The sequence below is a fragment of the Varanus komodoensis genome, unplaced genomic scaffold (genome assembly GCF_004798865.1).
Source record: "Varanus komodoensis strain SLA01 unplaced genomic scaffold, ASM479886v1 scaffold2, whole genome shotgun sequence".
Taxonomy (NCBI): domain Eukaryota; kingdom Metazoa; phylum Chordata; class Lepidosauria; order Squamata; family Varanidae; genus Varanus; species Varanus komodoensis.
In genome coordinates, this window is record NW_025335568.1 from 23,254,817 (window position 1) to 23,272,230 (window position 17,414).

At 42.6% G+C, this 17,414-nt stretch overlaps 1 protein-coding gene across 2 annotated transcripts; it reads right to left on the minus strand.

Moving 5' to 3' along the window:
* Nucleotides 1-10,092: 10,092 nt before the first annotated feature.
* On the minus strand, nucleotides 10,093-16,879 carry PLA2G12A (phospholipase A2 group XIIA). Of its 2 annotated transcripts, none has more exons than XM_044429661.1 (4): nucleotides 16,376-16,879; nucleotides 14,707-14,783; nucleotides 13,095-13,260; nucleotides 10,093-10,140 (listed from the first exon to the last, which is right to left on the minus strand). In XM_044429661.1, the coding sequence occupies exons 1-4, from the start codon at nucleotides 16,593-16,595 to the stop codon at nucleotides 10,127-10,129; spliced, it is 477 nt and encodes a 158-aa protein (XP_044285596.1). In that variant the 5' UTR covers nucleotides 16,596-16,879; the 3' UTR covers nucleotides 10,093-10,126. The 2 variants fall into 2 exon arrangements, with proteins under 2 accessions (XP_044285596.1, XP_044285595.1); XM_044429660.1 differs by lacking the exon at nucleotides 10,093-10,140 and adding an exon at nucleotides 10,603-12,086.
* Nucleotides 16,880-17,414: the final 535 nt, after the last annotated feature.

Consider the following 17,414-nt stretch of genomic DNA (forward strand, 5'->3'; position numbering starts at 1 on the left):
CAGAGAATAGCTAGAAGAGATTAGAATGCCTTCTTAAATGAGCAGTGCAAAGAAATAGAAGAAAACAATAGAATAGGGAGGACCAGAGATCTCTTTAAGAAAAGTGGAGATCTGAAGGGAACATTTCATGCAAAGATGGGCATGATAAAGGACCAAAATGGCAGGGGCAAAGATGGGCATGATAAAGGACCAACAGAGGCAGAAGAGATTAAGAAGAGGTGGCAAGATTACACAGAGGAACTATACAAGAAAAAGCTTAACGTCCCTGATAACCACGATGGGGTGGTCACTGACCTCGAGCCAGACATCCTGAAATGTGAAGTCAAATGGGCCTTAGGATGTCTGAGCAACAACAAAGCTAGTGGAGGTGACAGTATTCCAGCTGAGCTATTCAAAATCTTAAAAGACGATGCAGTAAAAAGTGCTACACTCAATATGCCAGCAAACTTGGAAAACTCAGCAGTGGCCACAGAATTGGAAAAGGTCAGTTTACATTCTGATCCCAAAGAAGAGCAATGCCAAAGAAGGTTCAAACTACCACACCATTGCACTCATTTCACATGCTAAGAAAGTTATGCTGAAAATCCTACAAGCTAGGCTCCAGCAGTATGTGGACCGAGAACTACCAGAAGTACAGACAGGATTTTGAAGAGGGAGAAGAACTAGAGATCAAATTGCCAACATATGCTGGATCATGGAGAAAGCTAGGGAGTTCCAGGAAAACATCTGCTTCATTGACTATGCTAAAGCCTTTGATTGTGTGGATCACAACAAATTGTGACAAGTTCTTAAAGAGATGGGAGTACCAGACCATCTTATTTGTCTCTTGAGAAACCTATATGTGGGTCAAGAAACAACAGTGAAAACTGGACATGGAACCACTGATTGGTTCAAAATTGAGAAAGGAGTTCAGCAAGGCTGTATACTGTCGCCCTGCCTATTTAACTTATATGCGGAACGCATCATGAGAAAGGCGGGGCTAGATAAATCACCAGTTGGAATTAAGATTGCTGGGAGAAATATCAACAACCTCAGATACGCAGATGATACCACTCTCATAGCAGAAAGTGAAGAGGAACTAAAGAACCGCTTGATGCAGGTGAAGGAGGAGAGTACAAAAGTTGGCTTGAAACTCAACATTAAGAAAACTAAGATCATGGCATCCGGTCCTCTCACTTCCTGGCAAATAGTTGGGAAAGAAATGGAGGTAGTGACAGATTTTATTTTCCTGGGCTCCAAGATCACTGCAGATGGGGACTGCGGCCAAGAAATTAAAAGACACTTGCTCCTGAGGAGGAAAGCTATGGCAAATCTAGACAGCATGCTAAAAAGCAGAGATATCACCCTGCCAGCCCTGCGTGTAGTAAAGGCTATGGTTTTCCCAGTTGCAATGTATGGCTGTGAAAGTTGGACCATAAGGAAGGCTGAGCGCCAAAGAATTAAAGCCTTTGAATTGTGCTGGAGGAGTCTCCTGCGAATCCCTTGGACTGCAAAGTGATCAAACTGGTCAGTCCTAGAGGAGATCAACCCTAACTGCTCTTTAGAAGGCCAGATACTGAAGATGAAACTCGAATACTTTGGCGACCTAATGAGAAGGAAGGACTCCCTGGAGAAGAGCCTAATGCTGGGAACAATAGATGGCAAAAGAAGAAGGACGGCAGAGGATGAGGTGGCTGGATGGAGTCACGGAAGCAGTTGGCATGAGCTTAAGTGGCCTCCGGGGGATGGTGGAGAACAGGAAGGCCTGGAGGAATGTTGTCCATGGGGTTGCGATGGGTCGACTTTGGGACTAACAACAACAACAACAACAATTTATAAACAGATGTATGGGACAAGTGAGATGCAGGTATTTGATTACAGGAAACGGAAAAAAAAACTCGGACAGAAAGATTCAAGGGGAGGGAGAGAACAGAAGGGAGTTAAGCGCATGTAGGCACCGCCCCTCCCCCCCCACTAAAACAGGAGGATCAGATGGAGGAAATTATCAGGGCCCCTGTGTCTATTTCAGCAAGACCCCAGGGACAGTAAGGTGTTTGCTGGGCATGCTGGAAGTTGTCGTCCAACACAACTGGATGGTGCCCAGTTGGGGCAAAGGCATCCTTAAAAACTATTCTGGTGTAAACCTCCATGGACTGACTTTATCATATGCATGTAATGCTGTGAAGTTTCCGGTTTCCATGCAGTACATATTGTGGGACAAGATGTGATGGGTAGTAAAAAATTACAGACTTCAGAAATTAAATGCAAAAAGTAACAATATTGTTATTAATAGTGATCATGCATAGTGTAGTTGTTGCTGTTTGTCTTATCAACAACCATCACACCGAGTTATTCTGAAGTAATTTCAGCAGGGTAGTGAGAGAACACTGTGCTTGGTGCACACCCCAAAAGGGGTGCACAAAATTTGGCAGGCCAGGGACCCATCAGTTTGTGGTAAAGAAGCACATGGTCCTATGACCTTGGGAGGGCCAGAGACATGATTTCAGTGAAAAGAGGAAAGTCTGAAAGCTAATGGGATTTGGGAGGGCCAAAATACAGAGGCCAGTAAGTGCTGGGTTCTCCTGGTGTTTGAACAAAAGAAAACATGCAGCTGCTGCAAGAATGCCTTTTTAGCAGCTCAGCAAACCCTCTTTGACATCTGATCAAATCAAGAATTCTGCTATGCTTAAGGGTGGGCAACCTCTGACTGGCCACCCTACGTATCATCAATTATGCAACACTTTGCCTGGGGTACATTTGCACCTGGTTTCTGCTTGATGTACCTTAATCTAACTGCACAGCACTTGAATTGGTGTGTCTTGAATAAGTCATAGCAGTGAACTTTTGCCCTGCATATGTGACCAGATGCTAATGACCTAATGACAAGGCCACTTGCTTTGGACTCCACACTGCTCCAGCATGGATTTGCAAGCCCTCAAATGCTGTTCTTTTTATAGAGTGCCAGGCTGTGCTTCTTAAAACAGCAGAACCACTTTACAGAGGACGAGGGCAATGTGACTCTCCAGGGAGCCTGCCAACAGATTGCACAGCAAAAGCCTCAGGTAGAAGTGTCCACTGCACAAGTTTCACAACACATTAACTCCCCAGGGAGTTTCACCCTTGCACTGCTGGTAAAATCCTCTATGCCTAATAGATAATAAGGCACAGCCATGAGTCAGGGAAATGTGATAGCATGTCCCTCTACCTTCCTGCCTTCTTCCTGCCTTCTTCCCTCCTCCTTCCTTACCCACCCTGTAGTGTCCCAGGGGTCTCTCCAGGAGTGCGGGGGGGGGGGGGGGGGGGGGGGGGGGCAGATGGACAGCAGCTTCTTTGCCAGCATCAGCAGGAGTGCAGAGCAGGGAACCAGAATGGGGAGGGGGGCCCAGAAGGGAATGGCCACCTCTGGCTGAGCTCAAAGCTGCAATAGGTTATCATGTTGTGTAACCCAGTTGCTGTCACCCAGCTAGGTGACCTAGGCTTGGAAACAGGAAAGTTATACTGGAGGCAGGGGTACATTGGGTAATCAGAGAGGTCTATTCCTGCTTTTCAGATGGAGACATTTATCTGCATCCTGCTTCATCTGCCTGCTCTTCTCTCTCCCCTTCCCCCCCGCCAAAAGGGGAAAAAACCTAGATAATGTGGCTGGAGGAGTCATACTGAAAATACCAGTTAGGAATATATTGGAAGCAGGAGTAAGAGGGAAAAAGCACAAATGCAGTGGTACCTCTGCTCACGAACACTTCAGTTCACGACCAAATCAGGTTGCGAACAGAAATTTTGGAAAAAAATTGCCTCAGTTTGCGAACTCCACATCGGGTGATGACCACAATCCCAATCATGTTCGTGCGGGAACATGGCTGCAATTGCGGCCATCTTCCCCACACGAACACAATCGTGGCTATCTTCCCAGCACTGCAACCAAGTGTCAGAGCATGTTCGTGTGGGGAAAATGGCCGCGATCGCACAAACACGACCACAGCCATCTTCCCCACTGACACATGGTCGCAGCTTCCTCTAGTCGAGATCGCGGTTGCAGACTCTCCCTCCAATTATCTTCCCCCCACCTAGGTTAGAGTTCTCTACTGTACTGTACTTTGTTACTTTGTTTCAAATTTTTGTGATTAAAAAAATATTTACAGAATGGATTAACCATATTTACATTGAACCTTATGGACAAATTTGACTTGGCTCGTGACCAATTTGGGTCGCGACCAGAATCATGGAACAGATTAAGTTTGTGAACTGAGGTACCACTTTTGTTGTTAGTTGCGAAGTCGCATCCGACCCATCGCAACCCCATGGACAACATTCCTCCAGGCCTTCCTGTCCTCCACCATCCCCCAGAGTCCACCTAAGCACTTACATAAAACAGAAGAGGCCTGTGCTATTTGTTTGGAAGTAGTTGCTACTCACCAAGACAGGTGTACTGCTTCTGAATATGGTAGCTCCATGATTAAGTAAACGGGTTAGTCATGTCAGTGGTAGGTATGAAGTGAGGGAATAATCCTATGCTGATTTTGTGTACGAATTTTGTTTGTATGATTTTGTGTTCATAGTATAGCTGGGGCCATGATCTGTAGTAACTGATCACTGATTAGCATGTAGAGCTGCATGAGGTATGGGAGGGATGAACAGAAAGTCGTGCTCCTGATCTTTTTGACTTGTAACTCCCAGCATTCCTGACCGTTGGCCATGATGGCAGAAGCTTCTTGGAGTTGACCTGCACCATATCTGGAGATCTGTCTATCTCTGAACTATTCAGTCCCCAAATAAGGTTTCCACACTTGCATACCTGAAAAAAAATATTTAGGGCACACTCCTACGGTCTCCTAACATTGCTTGAAGGCTGGGGGTCTCACCTCTGAGGATCTGGGACTTGGAAGACTGAGCCCTTGTCCCACCCCCTTCTCATCCATTGTTGGAGAAACTACACCTCTGCGAGGATGCCAGTGGGCCTTGGAAAGGTATGCCAGGCAGCCGGGATGGGAGGGGGCTCATGGCTTATACCTCTTATGCCCCCTTTCAAGCCACTTAATCCAGCTAAGAACAGCTGTCTAGATAAAATACGCAGTTTGAGGTACAAAGGCAACAAAGAGCAGCCCCCTCCGCCATGCACGTGCACACAGTTTACTTTGCATCTGCAACACATGGGGCTGAATTGTGCCCTCAATAATTTCAGGTTCACAAATCAGTTATTGGCAGTTCGTCAAATTATTTCAATGACTTTGCTCTTATGCTTAGTTTGATTATCTTGCTATTTTATATTTTTCTGCTCAGTCTCATGCATATACAAAACCTAAGTGGCTAACTGGGCAATTAACTGAACTGCACTTCCCATGCCGCAGTTCGAAGTGTTCAAGGATTGCCAGATAAAGCTTTGCAAGATGAATGATTTTTCACCTTGTGGTACTTACTTTTGCCTGTGTGTGAATTTTAACAGTCAAACAGTTTCAGGTTTTATCCTTACTTTGTGCTTGTGTATGTTTGCTTTATCGATGAGCCATGACTCATATTTTGCGCTGCCAGTCAACCACACTAGAATTTAAAAAAAAAAACACGTTGGGGTTTCAAGGTCAGCATTTTTTAGTTGTGGCTAATTACCAGCATCAGAATAATAAGGCATGCAATTTCATACTCCTGGGGCAGGGTGGAGTTACTTTCCCAGGATGAAATCAAACCTGCCTGTAAAATCACAGAGCTAGGGTGTAAACAGTTGCTGCTCCAATAGCCATTCTGTAGACTCTGCAGTGTAGAATCAAGTGTATTATGAAGATCTGCTTGAAATTCTGTAAACACCCTGTATTTTCCCATGATGATTATTCTGCGCACAGTGTAAGTGGATATCAGCAAAGAATTTCTTTCAGAATTACTGGAAGATTCCATAAACATTAATTAGCTAAGCTATACTGGTTTTATAAAATATATCTCTGTTTGAAAGTTTTGCCCACTTTGTTATATCGGTATCATAGTCCATCCTCTATATCACATGATGTAATTACTAGGATAAGAGTACTGAAATTGTTAGTACTTGTGTGCCATATCTTAAACTTATACCCTATAAAGTAGGGAACACACAAAGGAATTTTGAAAATGCGTTTTAAGTTTTCAGCCTTGGTGTATGAATATTTTATGTATTTTTCTTCCTTCTGTGATTATCATAAAAGGCTATTCTAGCTCTCTTTAATTGTCTAGATTGTAGCCATTATGATCACATCATCTGTGATGTGGAAGTCTGTGCAAAGCCACCATATAATATATTTTTAAAATTATATTTATCCTGGTTCCACATGCATCCTAAGATTATCCAGCCATGTTGCTATACAGCCTCCAGTAGGAGAGAGGAACGACAAGAAGAGGAATTGTCTTGACTTAGGGCTGTTAAGGTATTTCCTGATTTTTCCATTTGAAAAAATGAACAGCATATGCAGAATGTAATCTGTGACATAACCTAACATCGCTATATCCTCCCTCCAGCTTTTGCACAACCAGTCATATATTCATTTTTATACATGTAGTTTACCACTTGTGTGAAATATTGGAAACATCCCCAAATCTAATCAAGTCACACCTTTGGATTCACTAGAATCCAGTTTTTGTTTTTTTCTGTTCATCGTAGCTTTACCAGTTCTAAGCAACTCCCCCACAACACCCCCCCCACAAATTACATTAAATTATTATGATCAGTTTGTTGTATTTCTGCATCTCCAAATTATCTGAAGAGATGAGAGCTGTACAGGGTATGGAAGTCTTAACAACTTAGTTACCATTGCAAATTATCCTCAGAGCTGCCAGAGTCATCTGTCTGCACCTAAAACAGCACTTTCAAGCAGATCTTAACAACCCTAAGGGCAGAAACCTTGCTTTTCATAAACAAAGGTGAGTTTTTTCAGGATGTTAACTATTGTGTGGAATATAAAATTCTGTCAGTGAACAGCTCCTGACACTTTGATTTCTGACACTTTCTGCAGTTTGGAGGGAAAATCCCAGTCACTGTGTGTGAATGCAGTGGAAACATAGCTCTGAATTCTGCAACTGGCCATCACTTTTCCAATTACTAAAAGGTCGACATGATCAACATGAGACATGATCTGTTTCCACCCAAGTGTGCACTGGTATTGTGTGTGTGAAGCAAAGAAGGTATGTTCCATAAGGCAGCAGCAGCTTTGAGACTGGATTTTAGATTTGCTTTGCCTCCAGCCTATCTAAATTGAAAGTCTTTCCTTTTTGACTTGCCATTATTTCGCTTTCCTTTTCCTTTCTTCTAACTTGGTTTTTCTCTCATAACTTGCTTCTGCTGAACTTTGTACCTACAGCAAGCTAATGCATATAAACTTTTGGCTTTAAGTCACTTGGTTGGGCATGCTGTTGGCAGGCCAAAGCAACTCTCAAATTCATTATCTTCTCTGCGATTGTGTATTTGGATTCTCTGTAGAATCACAATGATGAACACTTTTCAAATAAACAAGATCTCATTTCTCAGATTTGACTGACTTACAAATCTGTAAAACAGCATTTCCCATGCAGTTTTGTCTACAATACTTGCCACCAGAGTTGCAGCATTTGTGAAAAATGCAGCTAAAGCAAACCTGCAGCTAAATACTAATTTTCCTGAGAAATCAGAGGGGATTTCCCCCAGATCGCCAAATTATACTTGGATTCATGGTTTTGTGACATCTCAAAAATTATTATAATTGTTTAATGCCGTGGTTTTCAATACACAAAGTATTTTAGGGAGGTCTTACAGTTCCTCAGTGACATGATCGGTAATGCCAGAACAGTGTCCCTGAAAGATGGCTTGTGTGCTACCACTGATCTGTGCAGTTTTACTTCCAGCACATAGCTCCATTTGTATGTAGCAGTAGTGATACCAGAAAAGACATCTTGGAACATGCCTCAGAATATTCTGCAACCCAAGATCGGTAGCAAGACCAAAAGGGTGACTGAAGCACTCCATGAAAGAAGTTTGAAAACCACTGATTGAGTATTGCACATCTGTCTCTTCCATGTCACCTGTTAGAAGAACCACCTGCATGTTACACAATATAAAACTCAAATTGGTATTAGACATTTTGGAGAGCTAATATTCATCTAAAAATGGATGTTCTGCAAAAACTGTTACGTGGGCTTGTAGTTTACATTTGAAGGCCAACAAAAGGACCTATGATAGTAGGCTATTTCAATTTGACATGCAAAATATATGAATTAGAAGCAGTAATATTGGGCTTGCTCTCTTTAACATAGTCTGTACATATGGACATGGCATTCACATGTAACAGTAAACCATAATTTAGCACTACATGAAGAAAGGTAAAACAGCCTGTCCAAAGCTTTGGGCTTACATACTGTCTCCCTTTCCCATGTGACCAGGAGAAATAAAGCAGGATTCTGCCCAGTATCTTATTACATGTGTGGTTTAAAATAGCCAACTGCTGAAGAAATGAACTACAAAGCCTAGGCTGTTTAGCTGGCTTGCTTAACAAAGTTGTTTTGTTAATTGTTCTGGTTCACATCTAATGACAAGCCAGGAACTGGACAAGGTGAAGGATCTAGTTTATTCCACTTCCTGGGCATATAGGAGAAGGGAGGAGGAGGGCTATTCTGCCCATGTATTTAACATTCAACCATGGCTTATCATTGGACCATCCCAGTATTCTCTGTTTAGTGTTTGAGATGCCTGAATGTTTTCCTAAGGCTGGGCAGTTGGTATAATGCATAGTTGTGAGCTATATTAGCAGTTCATAGTAAATATAAAACTTTGCAGTTTCCTAGATTTCTCTCAGTCCTACTTCTCAGGACTCTTGTGAATCTAAAAATGGGAAGGGTGGCTGTGAGGCATGAATAATTTAATAGCCTACAAATTTGCCTACCTGTAAGTAAAATGTTAGAAGTCGTTATTATAGCTGCACATTCTACTGACTCAGGCAGCTATTTTTAAAATTAGCACGGAGCACTTAATTTATTGTACAAAGGCTACAGCAGAAATTCCATACAAAACTAATGTTTGAAAGCTTGGTTTACTTGCAACTATAATAGCTCAAACAACTCAGTCATGTGAACTAAGATGTTTAAAAATGTGTGTTTCCCCCATTTTATGCATGTTGGGGCATGCATATACCAGGGTTACTGCATATACCAGTAACACTATTTTCATGTAACTACAGTACAGTAACAAAGACAGAGATAAATGCTTCTTGCAGGAAAGACCGTAATACGGACATGCCCAAACAAATTTTTCACTTTTTCATTTGCTAATAGCTGCCACAATATTCACTGGGAAGCATCAGCTGGATTTGGGTGGAGAACCTCAGGACCTGGGGCTAAATCTGGCACTCTGGAATCCCAAGATAGCTATACACCCTCCCTTTTCCCTAACCACCCATCATTTTGTGGTATCCTGGTCTTGCTATAGTTTTCTTAATTTGAAAGGCTGAAATCCCTCTCCTAAAGCTTAGGTAGTGACAGCAAGAGCTTTCAACACCAGCAGCCCGGCATTATTTGCATGTGTGACTCTTGCTTCTTTTGCATTTGACCTTGTGAAGCCCAGAAATGCAACGCCACAAGCTTCTCTGAAATTGGATTTGGCCCTTGGGCTGAAAAGAAGTTCCTCACCTCTGAGTTGGGGAACGCCATAGTGGAAGGGAAAGCCAGAAATAGCCTAATGAGGTGAAATGCGCCCAGTGACACAAAGCACTGAGACTAGGCTGGCACAACACAACCTACAGCGTCATCAGCCACAGAGGGCTGTCAAGTCATCTGAACCCAGACTGCTTCCCAAAAGAGGCCTATGGTTCAGGAACAAGCCACCACCATCCAAGGCTTGTCTAGACTTGTTCCTCTGACAATGAGTTGCTTGCTTTGTCTGAAGCCAGGAAAGTAATTTAATCATGGCTTGTGGGGATGAGCTAGTATGCCGCTAACCCCATCGCTACCACCAGTCACAGCCCTTTTTACTGATGCCCAAGTGCTGTTTTGAAGGGACCATCGCCAGTTTGTGTTTTGATGTGCCCCCCAAAATTTGTGCCGTGATTTCCAGACTGTGTATCAGAGCTACGGGGAACATTACAGCCAGCATTCCTTGTACATTTAAGACTTGTCCTAGCAGTAGTCAGCTTCCACAGCCAAGTACACACGTTCTTGCATTGTTCCTTTATGTAGCTCTCACTGATAAAGATCCAGTGGCAATATTTCCACATAAGCCTATAGTTTATCATGATAGCAAGCCTAGGTGACCCTAAGATGCCTAAGCTTCCTCTTTCAGCATAGGCACAAGAAATCTGAACTTTTTGCTTAACATGTAACCACAGTTTAATGATTCAGTCCTAAGCTATGGTAATCTTTGGTTGTGATTTATTGAAACAAGCCAGCTTCACTAACCATGGTTTAAAGTTGGCTCATTTCAGGAGACTTAACTGATATTTAGCTGTAAGACTAAACTGTCATTAGTCTGAGGCAGAAGCAAAAGTTTTCAATCAACTTCCATCTGTACAAGAGTGGGGGAGGGTGAAAATGCTTGAGCATAAGGCCCAGATATAGTTTAATTTTTTCAGGATGAACCACAGTTTGTTACATTCAAACACTGTCTAAATAACAAGCTTGTTAAATAAATCATACAAGTTTTCCTCACAGTCATGTCTGACGCAGTTATATTTTATTAACAGAAAAAAATTACATGGTACAGATTCAGATTAAGCTTTGATGCCTTCATTTGTTTGTTTCTTCCCCTTTCCCCCACATATATAGTAATATTTTCATCTTAAAAACATTCTTAAAATATGTTTCCTCAACAAAGGCTACAGAAGAAAATATAACTACTTTTCAAGTAATTTCATTCAACACTTTGCAGTGCTTGAGTGTTCTAATATGTCAGGAAGAATCATGCTCTGCATGTCTTTGAAACAAAATGTGTCAGTACCCAAAGAAAATAAATGAAAATCTGTAGGTCTCAATCTGAGTGAACATAGTTGAGACCAAGTCCTTTTAAATTAATAGGACAGCAGTATCACAGGTTATGCTGGGACGTTCATAATTAACTTTAACTGGACTGGTTTCTTAGGAATAACTTCATTTTTAACAATACCAAAATAGGAGTTTTGAGAAGAATTTTCTATAAACAGTATTTTATTGTTTTCTATAAACAATAAAATTTTCTATAAACAGTCAAATAGAAAAGTGAAGATAAAAATGATTAAACATCAAATCAAAAGCAGGCCTGTCAAAGCCATGCCATGACCCTTAAAAATACAAGTACAAAGGGATCTAATAGTAAACTTCCTCACACTGAATAATTGCAAGTATTTCCTTTGGGTTGATAAGATCTTCTTATGATTCTCATAAACACTTAAGGCACTTAAATCTCATAGGCATGGATATATAAATGGGTAGAGATACTTCACCATTTTAAGTGAAGCCATACTATGACTACTGGCAGATATTCAGGGCAAATGTATTTATTAGTCCTTTCAGAAACAAAATGCACTTTCAATGGAACTTACTCCTGCTTAAGAATACGGCTGCAATTCTGGATACAGCAGGGCTTACTTCCAATTAAACACACACAGGATCACAGAAGCAGAGAAGAAATCTATTCCGAGATCTTACATCTCATGCTAAGATAGTCAGATTGCAACATCTGTTTATCAGGCATTTTTACTGAGGCACTGAAGAAATAGTGATTGTTGGTAAAACCACAATTTGACCTAATTTTCAGACCATGCAGTATTTAGTAGTGTTCACCTCCTTCCTTTTAGAGCAGGAGTCATCCATACATGTACCATTCTAAAGGCCACTTGTCAAAACATTTATACGATGTATGCAAAAGGTCACAGATATCAGCAAAGCTGACAGAAGAAATGCTATACAAAATTTTATAAAATTAGTGTCTTCAACAGAAGTACAGACCATTTTCCTGTTCAACTGCATGGTTTGAACAGCTTTGTAACAAAAGGCTTCTACTAGTATATAGGAAGCTGTAGGAGATCATATGCTTCTTTAAAGGTCTCTCTTTTCTTCATACTGGCACATGCATGCAGCTCTTTGACTATCAAGGTATGGTTTGCATCCTAAATGTATAACTGCATCAAATACTAGTTGGACTGCTGATTCACAGGCTAGAAGGGGAAAACACAAATCCATTCATATTTTAATAGTTTAAAAAGATCATTACAGAGAAAAACAATGACATTTGATTTATTCAGGCTTCTCCTTGAGCCAAGATTGGATATATAATTCATATAACACAGAGACATATAAGAACAAATTTAAATATGTATTGAATTGCATTAAAAACTATTTTAAAAACTACCTTTTTATCAAGAAATGACACTCTACGTAGCTTACAAAAGCAATTTAAAAAAAATTAAACACATTAAATACAATAAAACAGGACAATTACAGAATACAAGCAGCATCCTATTAACAGGCGAAAGGCCTTCTAGAATAAAGTGGACTTGGCTTGACAGCAGAAGGACAGCAAAGAGAGAGGGAACCTAACCTCCTTTGGGAGGGAGTTTCATAGCCTGAGAGCAGACATCAAAAAGCCCCTCTCCTGTGTTGCCTCCAAATGTGCTTCTCTTGGTGATCGTCTCAAAAGAAGGGCCTCCCCAGAAGATCTTAAGGACCATCCCCAGTGTGGTGTCCTATACAGGCTGTGCAGCTTGGGCCAGTGGGGTTTCTTTAGCCCCTACAGCACAGCTGCCTAGGACATCCCCACTGCAGAGCCTATAAAGGGGCCAACTGTGGGTACTGTGCTAAAGAAAATCCCCAGTAATCCATCAGTTTTAAAACCGATGGGTTGTTGAGTGTGAACCAGGTCAGAGTTCTAACCCATGGTTTGTTGTGGGGTTATAACTCCAGGTTGTGTCTCCTGAACAACCCAAAGGTCTGGGTTTGTCTGTCACAGAGCACACCACAGGAACAATGGTTGTCCTTACATACTAGAACATAATTTCTTTATGCATATATACACATGCATATATACCTGAGACACTGAATGCATGAGGAAACAAGTCAATAGTGAAATCATATCAGTATCTGAGCTCTAGTTCAAATTGCCATTAAAATAATTTCCAGAGACATAGAAACTCTGTAAAGATCCCTCACAAGAGAACTTCTCTTACCTTGTACACTCTCTGGTATCCCTAATGTCTTCTGCACGTCTCTACAGATCTTAGAAAGGCAATATTGAAACTGCTCATCACAGTCGTGTTTTTTATTGCCACAGGTATCATAACACCGGTCATGTTGATTGCAGCATTTTGTCATTGAGGGAATGCCAATGTCAAACTGAGAAACAAGTTCTTATGGTTATTGTTTTGTGAGAACACTTGCAAGACACACCATTCTAAGAGATCAGCTGCTAACAGAACTTTAGAAAAGATGAAAATAGTCCTCTTGAAAGCAACCTGAAAGGAGCTAGAGGGATTTGGGGTTAAACTCTGCAAATACACAATATACATCATGCTATTATTAATAATACAAGGATCACATCTTAAAAATAACATGGGTACAAAACCAATAAATGACTGTCCATTGAAATTTACACTGGAAGTCTGAAAAAGACCCTTTTCCAACCAAAACCAGAACCACACTGTAAACAGTCATCCTGGAATAACCACAACAGCAAATAAATATATTTCATTCTAACAGCTGGGTGAGTTTACCAAAGCAACTTGTCTTCTGATGCTTCTTATAGGAGCCAGGAAAGGATTGCTTTTTCACAGCTTGGAGAATTTAAATATGGCATTTTGGTATTCATGGATGCTAGAAGTCTAGAACTTGCCTATTCAGAGATAAGAGATGGATTTTGACAGGCAGCCCACTGGCTAGTAAGTAAATGGACTTTCCATATTGCAAGGTTGAGCCATATGGGGCAACATTATCATCAGACCGCCAATGCCACCCACAGCAGGTCAGTCAAACACTAGGACATGATGTTTGACAAAAAGAGCTGTTTCTGCATCCCCAGCATGCTTCTCTTCCAATTTCATCTGAATTAGCAAAAGTAGTGTCAAAGAGTGTGAGTTGTGCACAATACGTAAACAACAGTAGAGAGCAGTGACTGCAAGCTTTGGATAACAAGGGTGTTCAGGCCAGCTGGGTCGAGGGATCAGATGTTTTTATTTGCAAGGTGACTATGGAAGGCAAACACTGCCTCTAGGGAAGGGAGATTAAGTGGTGGATAATTAGGAATTGCACTGTGTGTACACGTGTTGCAAGGAATAGCTTGCAGAAGATAGCAGAACTACTAATGAAAGTATTTAGTAGGCTGATGGTTGATGACAAGGGGTATTTTTACAACTTAACTAAAAGACCTACCACTGACTTGCTCTTCCATAAAATTAAATGCATTTTTCTGGTAAAAATTACAGTTGCCTATTAGATGGCAAATGTGGCTCTCAAACACATAGGAGATTTATGTCCTTGTTCTATACAACTGCAATCCTACACAGACTTACCTGGAAGTAACCCAACGAACTCAGTGTGACTTACTGCAGAGTTGACTTGTATAGAATAGCACTTCGGTGCTTTCTAAACGCCACAGGCATGACTTTGCACCCTATTCTTAAAACACTGATACTAATTTTCTTCTTAGAAATATGGATATGCCTGTTTAAAGAAATGTGTTAAGAAGTAAACTGAGATCACTTTCCATTTTAGCATTCTTCCTTACTCTGTACTTTAAATTAAGTCAATGTACTTAAGAAAGCACTAGAGTACAAAGATACTTACATGAACTCCAAAGAGAGGTGAACCACATCCATTGGGTGGTGACGGTTTATAGCCATACCGGGGTAGAGGTTTATATCCTGCAAAATATGAAAAGCTTTAAATGCTTTGGGTTTTTCCCTTACCTGGTATTTCAGGTCAGAAGCTCAAGTCAGTACTACTTGCTATTGATGTATTACTTTATGTTAATACATACAAATGGAGTTAATTTCAATAGGCTCAACAAAATCCAGATTTAGTATAGACAGACACACTTCTGTGTTTGGAAACAATCAGAATAAGCAATAGTCTTATATTCAACAACTTTTTCCTGGAGCTATGCGAGACTGCTGACACAAACATATGTTGATTGTGTCTATAGGACACAATACCAAGTAAGTGGGTTTAAAACTGTAATCCAAATGGTGTATTGGTCAAATAGTACATTTAAATTAAGTTTAAATTTCAGCTTGAAGCATTTGCCATTCCCCATAACTGCATATGGTGACTAATGCTGGACTACCTTATAGGGTTGTTGTGATCATTATAGAAAAACTGCATGTGAACCTCCTTTAACTATTTAGGACAACCGTGTTAATGAATTAGTATTTGTAAGCAATGGCCACTGTTAAAAACAACCAAGTTCTTGATATTCAAGCATCTCTTCCTTGACCAGAAATGACTCTGACTGTAAGTTAACCCCAGTAAAATTTAGGATGCAATTCTATGCATGTTGAGACAGAAAAAGACCTACAACTCCCAGCATGCCCCAGCCAGTTGTAGGATTCTTTAAAGTCTAAAATTGCATAGGATTGCACCCAAAGAGAATTAAGTAGCAGCAATTTTTATAAAAAGCCTCAATTGGTTAACCTAGCTTCTCAATTCTGATGACAGAAGAATGGGTTATTTTTATCCCCATTTCTAAATCTTTCAATCTGCTCCTTAACAAATCATGTGCCTAGGCACACAAGTTTGTTTTTTGTTTTTTAAATAAATGCCTAATCCTTCTGTAATACAATCCTTGGCTCCATTACAAGGTAAGACTAACTGAAATAGAAAAAAGACAAGGTTGAGGTCATGCTAAAACAGATAACAACAACTGCACAGGTTAATCACACACAGCAAGAAGCCAGAACTACAAATGTTAATTGTCACTGTCAAGTACTGTTGTGTGGTGTTACAAAAGGGAAGCTATAGACACACAGGCATGTATGTGGCTCTTTATGGTGCAACAACTATAAGGAAACGAACATATTTTAAGAGGCAATCCTATGGCCTCTTGTCTGGATAAAGTTCCATTAGGAGTAACTTCTGGACTGCAGTAGCATGCATGAGATTGCACTGCCCACCTTGCCAGGAGTCATACCTCAATTATCTGTATGCCTCAACTAGCAGCATCATGTTGGTAGTTCTGGATCTGAATACGTGTATCCAGTCCATGGATGCGCCTACATTTCCTTCATTATGAAGCTCTGCAAGGTGTACAAAGGGCTCCAGGAGATCCCCCGTGCAGACCCTGACCAGCCCCCGACCTTTTGGTAAGATTAGTGCACGAGGAGTCCCCAGGATTCATTTTCAACCGGAATGTACTAGCAACAAACAAAGCATTGTCGAGATCTGGTTCCATCATAGCAGATACAGACCCCCACCCCCGCGACCCTCCCTCAATTCGTGGCGCAGTTCTCAGTATTACCATCGCTGCATTTATACTGGCAGAGACCGTCCTCTCCTCCCAGGAGATCCAAGGCAGCGTTCAGGTAAGTGTCGATCTTGTGAACACCGTTCCTGATGGTCCTCAGCGTCATCTTCCAGTCGGGGGTGTGAGGCTCTTGGCACCAGCCCGTCTGGGGCTGGCTCCCAAGCCAGCCCCAAGTCACGAGAAGCGGCAGCAGGGCCCGGGTCCCCATCGTCATCCTTCAAGGCCGGAGCTCCAGAACGGGCACGCGCGAAGGCTCCGGTGCCGGAACGCCGCCGGGCAGGGCAGAAGTCGGAGGGCGCTGGCGGACGCGCGCACCAGCTGGGGCTAGGGCCCCGCTCCTGCGGCGCCGAGCAGCCCCATTACACACACGCCGCGCCAAGCAACCGCCTCGGCGCAGCGCACACAGCGGACGCGCGGAGTCCCCGATTCCTGGGCCAGCTCACGCCAACAGCTTCCACCATCCCGTCACCAGACGCGCACACGTCGGGACCTCCTTCCCCAGCAGAACGGCAGCCAGAACCGCCCTCTTCCCGCCCCACCCGTCCCGGCCGGGGCGCAAGGAGGCGCAGCGGCAAGCCTTGCAGAGAGGAAAGGTCGCGGGGAGCAGGCCGGAGGGGCGGTTTCCTCCGGAGCCTTAAAGCAACAAGAGCACGCTTCTCTCGCTTCCGCAGCTTCCCAGGAGGAGAGGAGAGGAGGGCCGGGTTGCGGCAGTGCGGGACCTGCTTCCCGCGGGGCAGCCTTCCTCCCTGTCGCCTCTCCCAGCAGGGGGCCCAAGTCCGAGCCGCTGGGTCGCCCAGAGACAGCCGGCGAGGGCCGTCTCCCTGGGCAGTGCGTGCCTGCGGCTTCCCACGGCGGTCCCCGGAGGGACGGGCGCGCAGGCAGCCCCCTGCGAGCACCTCACCTGCTCTGTCTCGGTCGGCTCGACATGAGTTGCAAATGGTGGAGCGGGGCTAGCGTGCCTGCTGTTTGCTCCCTTCTTAAGACAGAAGAGAGTCCTACAGCTTCTTGCATTCCCCAGTCAGCCACCTGTATA

What these genes read in the sequence shown, in the direction of transcription:
- PLA2G12A (XM_044429660.1), bottom strand. Translation starts at nt 16,595, where the DNA reads ATGACGATGGGGACCCGGGCCCTGCTGCCGCTTCTCGTGACTTGGGGC. An exon ending in CACCTCTCTTTGGAGTTCAT is followed by an intron (nt 13,261 to 14,706) that starts GTAAGTATCTTT and finishes CTTGTTTCTCAG; the next exon opens with TTTGACATTGGCATTCCCTC. An exon ending in GATACCAGAGAGTGTACAAG is followed by an intron (nt 12,087 to 13,094) that starts GTAAGAGAAGTT and finishes TTCCCCTTCTAG; the next exon opens with CCTGTGAATCAGCAGTCCAA.